This window comes from Chenopodium album, chromosome 2 (assembly GCF_948465745.1).
Source record: "Chenopodium album chromosome 2, dcCheAlbu1.1, whole genome shotgun sequence".
NCBI classification, from domain to species: Eukaryota; Viridiplantae; Streptophyta; class Magnoliopsida; order Caryophyllales; family Amaranthaceae; genus Chenopodium; species Chenopodium album.
This window is the reverse complement of record NC_137835.1, coordinates 3,223,498-3,234,828: the sequence shown is the minus strand read 5'-3', so window position 1 is coordinate 3,234,828 and position 11,331 is coordinate 3,223,498. Positions and strand designations below refer to the sequence as shown.

Below are 11,331 nucleotides of genomic sequence, written 5' to 3'. Positions count from 1 at the left end.
TGATTAATAACACATTTAGAAAAAAAAAATATTCAAGTAAAAAGTGATTTGAATAACCATACATACATACATATAGCGAGAGAGAGAGATTTATAAGATATGAAGCCATTAAAAGGAAGCAAGAAGGAAAAAAGAAGGAAAGAGAGAAAGAGATAGAGAGGGGGATAGAAGAGGAGAAGGAAAGAAAGAGGGGGGATTAGAGAGAGAGAGAGATCGGAAGAGGGAGATGTGTGAAGAGAGAGGGAGGGTCCAAGACAAAAAGGGGCCAAGAGAGAAAGAGAGAGAGTTCAAGTGGGAGAGGAGAGGACATGCTGGGAGAGAGAAGGAGAAGGAAAGGAGGAGGAGGAGCCAAGAGTAGAGAGATAGAGAAAGTGGGCTGGGAAAGAAAGAAAGGTTAATAGAGAGAGGAGAGAGATAGAGAGAGGGCCTAGATCGAGGGAAAGGGGTCGGGAGAGAGATAGAGGGGGGGGGAATAGATGGGTCAGGAGAGATGAGAAAAGGGGAGGTCGGAAGAAAGAAAGAGATAAACGGTGGGGGGGAGAAAGAGGGCGAGCAAATGCAACTTATAATTTTTAAAGTCTTTAAAAGGGTAAAATAGAGAGGAGAAGGATTAAGAAAGAAAGAAAGAAAGAAAGTGAGAAAGAGATTGACCATGCAATAAAGGAAGGAATGCATGATTGGAAAGCAAGGCCAAACTCTTTCTCACTCTATTTTTCAAACCCATTAGAAAAGGGGGTTAAGGAGACAAGGCCATGAGGGGGGGGGGGGGGGGAGAGAGGGTTTAGGGCAATATAGGAAAGAAGAGGTAAGAATCATTCTTGATGTGAAAAAAACTGCAATGGTGGTCAATGAGATTTTTCCAAGTTCATTGCATGATATCTTAAAATGTTAGAATGGCAAGATCTATCTAACATAATTATCTTTCCATGCTTAATATATACTAGGCATGACCTTGATAATTAAATTATTGTTATTGTAACCTGTTCACATTTACTAAACTGAACTGAACTAATTGGAGCTGAACTGAATATTTTATGAGAGAAAAAAACTAGGAGCTGAACTGAACTGATTGGAGTTGAAATGAACTGAAATTAAGCTGAAGTGAACAGACCCTAAGTCAAAGTAGTGCATACAGAGTAATAGCTTGTCCATGTATAGACCATTTTTAACAATAGTTAAATCCTTGTACTACTCCTTTATATCATACTTTAATTTGAATCTAGATTTACATGAAAATTTTACAAATTTGTTCAAAAACATTAAGAAAACATTGCATATTCAAAATTCACATTGATACTTACTTCCAAATAAATAACATTACCAACTATTAAAACAATATATTCTTAAACTGGTAACTTAATTAATAACGACAATTTAATTTCACCAAATTAAAACTCATCTTTAACAAATACATCTTGTATGTATATAGCTTTTCCATTTGAGTTAAAAGTATCCTTTTAACATTTGATGCCCCAAGTGATTTATTTCAATTCATTTGAAGCAAAGCTCTTAAATTCGATTATAATTCATAATAAATATTTTAATTCGTTTAAAGCAAGTTCTTAAATTCAATTCTAATTCATAATATAACTATTTTTGGCATCAAAACGTTTAACAACCAATTAAATTTCGAATAAACAATGACTTCCAACACCTTTGAAACCATGAGTAATTAATTATTTAATTTGCTAATCAACACACACATATATTACATTAATTCATTAGCAAAACAATCTATTCCATCAAATTTCATATTTGTACAACGGTAACAGATATACCTGACTCCATTACCAAAACAAATTTAAAATAATCTACACATACATCAACGACTAATTACACATTAATCATTAAGTATAGATCACCAAATTGAGGGATCGCGCGCGTACCGAGTATATCACCATATAAGGGGACCGCGCGCTCTCATCTTTTCCCTCCGTAACATTACTTATTTGTTTACTTATAATAAGTTATGTGTATTACTTCCCATCATTACTTAATTTGGTTTAATACACTCTAAAATGCTACATGTTATGCAAAATTCGTATAATTTAAACACAATTATTTGACATTACGTTATAAATTGTTCCGATTTTAGTTGAAGCATTAGTTTTGTGCACTTATTTATTAACTATAGCTAAAGTGATCATTATACACTGATCAATCAAAGCAAAGGAAAATCAACAATCAAAATGCGACCAATTACATTAACACATAAACAACAATTAATTACACACTAATCACCGAGGCAAAATCACCAAATTGGGGGACCGCGCGCGTAGCGCGCGGGCCAACAACTAGTACTCTGTAAAAAAATAAACAAAGCGCACCCATAAGCATGTATCAACTTTATAAAAACGAATGATAAAATATAATTAGCACATATATCTGATTGGATTCGAGGAGATTAGAGATTTGATAAAGTCTTGATGAGTTTTGGATAACATAATATATTAATTATGTTATCTCAAAGAAAAATATGGATAAGGTGGATAAGCTATTATAAATAATAATACAAGTAGTACTAAAAAAATGAAATTGGTGGTTGTAAAAGAGGGACAGTGGAAAGCGTAGTAAAGCCAAAGTATGTGAAATGAAAATGAGAATATGCGTCCGTCATATCACGTGGATTCTTATTGTAAAACCCGACCAAGATTTACAATTTTGACACTCTCTTCCTTCTTTGCTCTTCCACCGCCCACGTGCTTCTTCTTCATCTTTCTTTTTTTCACGTTCCCATTTCGATGCTTTGTGGCTCTATTAACTTTCCTCTTCGTTTCTAACCGTGTATAAAGATTAATACTCCGTACTTCGTATAAGTCTATTTACTACGGAGCAATGGAGCATACCTTAGCTCTTAAATTCTTTTGATCTGGTATTTACGGATTAGATATTTTGAAAGTGAAGGCGAAGGGTAAAGAATTTTCATCCTTAATTGTTTTTAGTAGAGATTAAATCACTAATTTCAAAATTAATAGATGCAAAATTTTCCATTAGCCCAAACTTAGCTTGGCAATGTATGAAATTAGCAACATAGGATATTTTTAATTGGTAGAAGGACTATTTTGATAGTTAGCATGAATTATATAAACAAAGTAACACAGTACTACATTTATTATGAATTGTAATTAAAAGCTACGAAGTACAAATTGAATTTCTCTATTTATACACAAATTTATATTAAAATCTTATATGAATTTATCTAAGGGCCTATTCCGATTTATTGAAAACAACATAATTAAATTGAACTGATTGGAACTGAAATGGGGCTGAACTAAACTGAACTGAACTGAAATATTTGACTATTGATTAATGATTTTTAGCTATGGATTACTTCGTAGTAATGATATCAATCCACTTATAATTATGAAAAATAAAATGAAGTTCAAAATTAATTTACTAATAGTTTTTTTTTTTAATTTAAAAAAATATATATTTTTTCATGTTCATTAATGCATGTGAAATTAATTAGCTTTAATTATCATTATCAATATCATTAGACGTAAAGATGACCTTTAAAAAATCCGCCTAAAGGCATGCTTAAACTAAATTGTCATTAACAATATCACTAGCTAAATCATATAAAACAAATAAATTAGCAAAAGAACTTAACTAAAATGAACTTCACTGAACTAATTGGTGCTGAACTGAAATTAAATTAAGCTAAACAGAACATACCATAACTAATTATATGCTTGTAGCCTCTTATCCGCCTCAAATGAACACGAAGTATGCTTTCAGTCTTTCCAATTAAATGCCATTGTGATAATTTTATCCTTTAATTAATTTGCTTTGACACAAATTTCCAAGTGATAAGTCAATGGTTCATTTTTAGAGAAAATATGAGGATAGTACATCTGTATAAATCAATTTTTGAAATAGTGTCTTAATCATTCATAAACACATGATTTTGCACGAGTAATTTTAATATGTCCATGCTTCTAATGGTTTTATTATTATTATTTTTTGTGTAACTTAATGAATTGATGGACACCTTTTAGGTACGATTTTATTCACCTTATTTTGTATGTTGAAAATATATATTTAGATAAATTCAAATAAAGAATAATAAGCTTTGACTAAATCAAATAAATATATTTAGCAAAAAATAAGTTTGTGTTCGGCAAAATATAACTGTGAAGGTAGCTGTAGCCGTGGAGGTAGCTGTTAGCTGTGTAGGTAGCTGTTAGCTGTCAACAAGCTGTTAGCTGTGAAGATAAATAATTTAGATATGAGTGTTCGGTAAAGTAGTGGTTGACTAGCTATTAAATATAAAAATCAATTTTTTATTTTTAAAACTATAGATTAAATTTTCAACGGCTACTTGAAAAACTACCTCTAATTTCAAAAGCTAATGTTTCTAACTTTTCACAAAAGCTACCTCCACCACTAAAAGCTTACCTAACCACTACTTTGCCAAACACTCACATTTTTTGTTGAGTAGTGGTTTGACTTGGTCAAACCACTAAAAGCTACTCAAAAGCTAACGCCGAACACGCCCTTAACTGCTGAGTTGACAGCTAATATTATTTCTGTAAATTTTTTCTTTTCTTTTCTTTTTTATTTTATTTTATTTTATTTATTTATTTATTTAACGCATGATTAAACTCTTTTCCATTTCGCAAGATTTAACTGTTGAGTTGACAGCTAATATTATTTATTTAACGCATGATTTAACTGCTGAGTTGACAGCTTCTCGTATTTTAGTTTGTTTTCCATTTCGCATGTTAATCGGGCAGGGAATACTCTAGCTCATATGGTAGCTAGGTGGGATACTAGAAACTGTAATGAATTTGTGTGTTTTGGTCCTTTTCCCCAGAGTTTGTTGACTCTTGCAGAAATTGATCTCCTTTAATAATATTTTCTCTGCCGGTTCTAAAAAAAAAAAACTCTTTTTTTTTTTCCCTTATTAATGACAGTGAGGTTAATAAAAAACACTATGAAGTTTCTTTTCAAAAAAAAAAAACACTATGAAGTTTCCTCAAAAAAAAAAAAAAAAAAAAAAAAAAAAAAAACCAAAAAAACTATGAAGTATAATATATGTCACCAATTATTTAATTTTTCCGCACAATTTTATGATGAACTATTTTTATACAATGTTGTTCATAATTTTTACTAAATTAAAATTTCCTTTAATATCCATTACTAAACAAATATTTCGTATATATAACTATGAAAATAAGGTTGTATTTTGTACTCCATTATACTTTAAAACTCTTCATAATTTTCACAAATTGATCTCTCTTGTAACTAAATATCAACAAATCATCTGTCAAAAAAATAAAATAAATAAATATCAAAGACAACTTCAAAGGAATAAACAATACACTTGTTAATTTTGAAAATATCAACCAGATATTTCTTCAGGATAATTTTTTTTTAATTATAATCACTATTTGAGTGAACCACAAGGCACATCATAATATCTTATTATACAAATACAAATACTCAAATACAAATACACACCATTTTTTTTAAAAAAAAAAAATAAAACTAATTTGTAATATTGACGTGCACAATAGAGATTTAAAACAGAAGAAACGTTGATACATGTTTAAAATCAACGGCTGAAAAACATCCACCTAAAAGTGGGACCTAATTATCCGAACCACACCCAATAAAAACTTCCTTTTTATATTACTTATACCTCTTCTTCCTCCAAATTCATTTCATTTCCCCAAATTTTCCTCTAACCTAAGCAAACCAAAACCAAACCCAACCCGACCCGAACCCAAAACCCGATCACTAAACCCACTTAAACCCGGGTTGGACCCCAGCCGCCATGACTCGACGGTGCTCCCATTGCAGCCACAATGGGCACAACTCTCGAACCTGTCCGAACCGAGGGGTCAAGCTTTTTGGAGTCCGATTAACCGATGGTTCAATCAGAAAAAGTGCTAGTATGGGTAATCTCTCTCTTCATCAAAACGGTGTCGTTGGGAATACTTCTCCTGCCGCCGGTGATCTTACTCCTGATCACGTGCCTCCTTCTGCCGACGGTTATGCTTCCGAGGATTTTGTTCCTGGTAGTTCTTCTAGTCGCGAACGTAAAAAAGGTTTGTTCTTTTATTTGATTGGGTGGGAATTTAGATTGATTTAGGTTTAAAGTAGTAAAGGGGTTTTATTATGTTTTGCTGATTTTGGAAAAATGTTGTCTTTTTTGATTTTTTATTTTGGGATTGATTCAGTTGGTGTTAGTTAGGTGGTGGGATAAAGTTTTGTTTTTTTGGGGGTTTTCCCCAAATAATTGATTTTGGTCCCCGGAAAATGGGGGGTTTATTTGTTAATTTGAGATTGAATTATTGGGAAATGGGAATTCTTAACACCTGAAAGTGGTTGATTGAGATGGATTGAGGGTTATTTTGGGGAAGTTTTAATCAGGTGTGTTTTGGGATTGACATTGATTGAACAAATTGGATTTATGTGTGGGATTATGAAATTGAAAATTATTTTGGAGTTTTGGTTGATTCATTTCGGTTTAATTGAATTTGTTTCGATTTATTTCGTGTTGATTGATACTAGGCTTGGTTATTGGATGGAGAAATGTATCGATTAGCTTGAGCAGAAAGCAGCTAGAGCTGTTTGTCGTGTTCGAATTATCTTGATTAAATTGGATATAGAAGTGTGTATGGTGAATTTTTATGGAGAGTAGTTGGAATTCTTGTTGAAGCATGATCAATATTAGATATAATTGAAATTGGGGAAGATTTTGTTGTAGTGAGAAGCTGATTTGGCGAAGAAAGTAGAAAATTCGCTGTAAAATCCGGTGGCATACACTCGGGAAGTTTTGATCAGGTGTGTTTTGTGGATTGACATTGATTGAATAAATTGGATTTATTTGTGGGATTATGAAATTGGAAATTCTTTTGGAGTTTTGGTTGATTCATTTCGGTTCAATTGAATTTGTTTCGACTTTTTCGTGTTGATTGATACTAGGCTTGGTTATTGGATGGAGAAATGTATCGATTAGCTTGACTAGAAAGCAAGCTAGAGTTGTTTATCGTGTTCGAATTATCTTGATTGGATTGGATTGGATTGGTGGTAGAAGTGTGTATGGTGAATTATTATGGAGAGTAGTTGGAATTCTTGCTAAAGCATGAGCAATATAAGACATAATTGATTTCGGGGAAGAATTTGCTGTAGTGAGAAGATAATTTGGTGAAAAAAGTAGAAAACTCGCTATAAAATCCGGTGGCATACACTTAGGAAGTTTTGAGGCTTTTGCAATAATGGCATTTGATGTGTTTTGTTACTGCTTATCTTGGACTTTTTGATTGGCATGGATCGATCTTGTCTTATTTGGGTTGGCCTGAATGATGTTCTTCTTATTGTAGTCGGTTTTGTCGGAAATCTTTGTAGTCGACGTGCACAATCAAAACAACTATAGTTGCCTATAGAGGAAGCTAATTTGGATAGTGTAATTTGGTGATCATGCAGAGCTTAGCAGCTGATTTTTTGAATATGCTGATAGTTTGAATGAGATTATTGTTACTTATCAGAACTGAAATGTGCTTCTCTAAACTGATTTTTTGTTGACTGATTTTGCTAGTGCTTGTCACATGCTGATTCTGGTTTAGTAGTGACCTTTTCCAATCAAAACTTATATTTGCGATCAATTCTGAATTTGTCTCATATAGGCTGGATTTTACTAAACTGATTTTTATAAGTTGATCATTTATTTCGTTGTTTGTGCTCCAATCAAAAGTTTTTGATAAGTTACTCTTTTCCCTTCTTTGTCACTGCTTGAACTGTCAATCTTTCTTGATCAGGTGCTCTAAGCTCTTGACAATGTTGTTCAGCAGTCATTTTATTTCATGGCATATAGCTTTCGTGTTCTGTGCCTACACCTTGATTGGTCTGGGAATTTTCTTTCATTTTCCTTACCTGTAGTATGACTTTGATAGTGTAGGATAGGCAATTTAGCTGACATCCAATTCTGTTTCATTAGTTTCATTGTATGTTTATTCACAATAACAGTTCTCTCTCTCTTTTTTTTTCCTCAATAGGTGTTCCATGGACAGAAGAGGAACATCGAATGTTTTTGTTGGGCCTGCAAAAACTTGGGAAGGGTGATTGGCGGGGGATATCGCGTAGTTATGTGATATCAAGGACACCAACCCAAGTGGCCAGCCATGCTCAGAAATATTTCATTAGGCAGTGCAATGTGTCTAGAAGAAAAAGACGCTCTAGCTTGTTTGATATTGTAGCAGATGAGGTGATAATCCTTTTCTCCATATTCTTAATAGCTTACTAAGAGTGAGGGATAGCTCAAGTGGTTAGAACTTCCCTCCCGGTTCCAAGAGATCTTGGGATCGATTCTCACCCCCGCCCTTTGTGGCTCTCTAAACACCAAAAAAAAAAATAGCTTACTTGGAATTTTGGTGAGTTTGCATAGTAGGTACTCAGAGTGTCAGAGTAATTGGTAGATATAGCTTCTTACTCATGTATTGCTGAAAGAGATCCCCACCCAAGAAAGATTTAGATTGCTTGATCATTGCCTTTTGAGCTTTGATGTAACTTTTTGTAATTTGTGGAAGAGGATGTACTATCAGCTTTTTCACAATATGTTACAGGCTTTCTATGTCATCAATCTCCTTCATCCATACATAATGTCGATAATGAATTTTTGCAGAAGTACTGTTGCACACAATTTAGTTGCTCTTTAGTCTGATTATTATTTCCAGTTTTCAACTATGTGCTTTAGAAGACTAGAACTATTGATATGCATGTTATTTCATTGCTCCTTATGACCTGTTCCTCTTTAGCCCTTTTTTTTTTTCATTGGTGCTGCAAGTTTTATCAATCTTTGATCATCTCCATGCAGCATTGCTTATGTTATTGTTTTTATCGTTGCTTTTACAGGAGGGCGATACACCAATGGCGGCACATGATTTCCTCCCTGAGCATCCATCTGATACTCAAACACAGAATAATAACCACCCATTGCCTCCTGCTCCTATTCTTGATGAAGTATGCGAGTCAATGGCATCTAGCAACTCAACCTCCAATGAGGCTGAACCTGATTTACCTAAGCAGGAACGCGTGGAACCCTCTCAAAGCAGCTCTGTCTCAACCGACACTCCCCCAAACTATTACCCTGTCGTATACCCTACTTATGTGTCTCCTTTCTATCCGTATCCTGTCCCATATTGGACCGGTGGTAACCCCGAACCAACCAAGGAGACACATGAGGTGGTTAAGCCTACAGCAGTACATTCAAAGAGCCCAATCAATGTTGATGAGCTTGTTGGCATGTCTAAATTGAGCTTGGGGGAGACCATTGGCAGCGGAGAGCCATCGAGTTTGTCACTGAAATTGCTTGATGGTTCCTCTAGACAATCTGCATTCCATGCTAATCCTACCCCTGGTAGCCCAGATATGAATTCTTCTGGTGGCAGCCCAATCCACGCGGTCTGATTGTATAAGTGCAGGTTAGTGTTGTTAGGTTTTAGCTCAAAGCTCGAACTCGAGTGCAGCAGTTCTAATGTCAATATAAGAATGATATATGTGCAGTTTGGTTCTTTAGCATAATGTTTTTGTTTGTGAGATTATGGATAGGTAGGTGGTATGTTCTGTTAAAACTTATTCTTTTTTAGGGTTTGGAATTGTGTGTTACCGTATACAAATGTTCACTGAATGGCCGATTCGAATCCTGAAGCTGGAATCATGCCTAAAAATTTTATACATTTTTTTTATTAAGCCAGTACTAAATCAATAGAATGTCATATGTAATCTCTGTAGTTCATAGCTAGTTAAATATCTTAATTTCTGTTTTGATTATTTTTTCGACCAATAAAAAACTCGTTTTTGTTAGGAAATAATAGTCACAAAGTCTAGATTTGTACTCTGTAATTAACTATTGTTGCAGGTAATGAAAGAAGGAAATAAAACTGGATATTGCAACTTCAATGAAATTTCATTGACTTGTCTAGTTGTCTCAGTGTCTCTTTCTCTCTACTCCCCTATTCACAGATCATATGATAGGAAAATCTAACAGTACTACTTCCATTTCACACTGTAACAATTGACTATTTTTGTGAGATACTCTGCATAAATTATTCAATTGTTGCACATAATATGAAATGGAGATAGTATTTAGTCAAAACATTATGGACTACTGACCTTATAATTCAAGGTTGTAAGAGTTCATGAGGACCTTATAATTCAAGGTTGTAAGAGTTCATGAGGAAATTGACGAGCTATCTGATTTATGTCCTCCCTTGTTTTACGAATAAATAAACAACATGAATAAAGGAAGCCAAGTATCTGGACATGTAATTTGGATCCTTATAAAGTAATCTGATAAAAAGACTAGATGACCAAGTTCACCGGACTAGACCCTGTTTGGAAATCGAACAACTCGTTTGCCACCTATGTCCGAGCAATTGGTATTGTAGCCTATGAAAGTTGTCCGTACTTTGTATTGGAGATGTAGTGAAATGTTATGATTGTGTGGGCAGGGCCTAAGCTTTTACAGTTGCAGCACCTGGTTGCTCAGAGATGAACAATTGTTCCCTATTAAGCAAGGAAAGTATATTCCTTGCATTTTCTGGATAAGAGTACTTCCTTTGGAGGCCACTACATTAATCCATGCGCAACGCAACGCTGTTCTCATCCCAATCATGAATTCACGGCTTGTATTGTCTATTGTGTAGCGGATTATGCTTGGGCTGTCTAGGTTGGGTAGCGATCAATCTGTCATTGCTCCAAATAATATAATAATTTCACTCTTTTTATTTATTTATTTATTTTTTTTGACAAGCACAAGTTCACAAATTATAATACAAATTATAATACAAGAAAAATTAGAATTTTCTTATGTAAGTTGATTTAATATTTTGCCAAAAACTGAATAACAAAAAGTAAAAGATTAAAAACGGAATATTAACAAATTTTTTAATATGACGGACTTTTATTAACTTAATGTAAGATGGACGATGGTTGTTGGTTTTTTTTTTTTTTTTTTTTTTGGACAAAAGTTATCCTATAATCATTCAAAGTTACCTTTATACACTACTTCCTCCGTTTCTTTTTAGTTGATACGTTTCTTTAATCACGTTTGCTAATGCACTTATTCAATCATTAATATCTTTAGTTATCGATAAACAAAAGTCATGAAAAGTTGATATTTTGAAAGTATATAAGTGACGAATCTAATAGGATCCCACATGACTATGACTATAAAGTACAAAACACGGTCAAAGGGAGGTGGTGTGTGAATAATGCTAAAGTCAAAACGTGTCAACTAAATAAAAACGTAGGTGGTATAAAATAAACTTATCATTTTAAAACATAAATTTTACATTTAGAAACAATCCTAATATATTTGGTAAG

At 33.5% G+C, this 11,331-nt stretch overlaps 1 protein-coding gene across 1 annotated transcript; it reads left to right on the top strand.

The window, feature by feature from the left end:
- Positions 1–5,663: 5,663 nt before the first annotated feature.
- On the top strand, positions 5,664–9,734 carry LOC145579850 (transcription factor MYBS3-like). The gene is made up of 3 exons (XM_081637137.1): positions 5,664–6,053; positions 8,004–8,212; positions 8,860–9,734. The coding sequence occupies exons 1-3, from the start codon at positions 5,780–5,782 to the stop codon at positions 9,412–9,414; spliced, it is 1,038 nt and encodes a 345-aa protein (XP_081493263.1). The 5' UTR covers positions 5,664–5,779; the 3' UTR covers positions 9,415–9,734.
- Positions 9,735–11,331: the final 1,597 nt, after the last annotated feature.

Excerpts from the sequence above, each read along its gene's own strand:
- LOC145579850 (XM_081637137.1), top strand. The coding sequence starts at position 5,780 with ATGACTCGACGGTGCTCCCATTGCAGCCACAATGGGCACAACTCTCGA. Across the intron at positions 6,054-8,003 it reads TAGTCGCGAACGTAAAAAAG|GTGTTCCATGGACAGAAGAG; the intron begins GTTTGTTCTTTT and ends TTTCCTCAATAG. Across the intron at positions 8,213-8,859 it reads TTGATATTGTAGCAGATGAG|GAGGGCGATACACCAATGGC; the intron begins GTGATAATCCTT and ends TTGCTTTTACAG.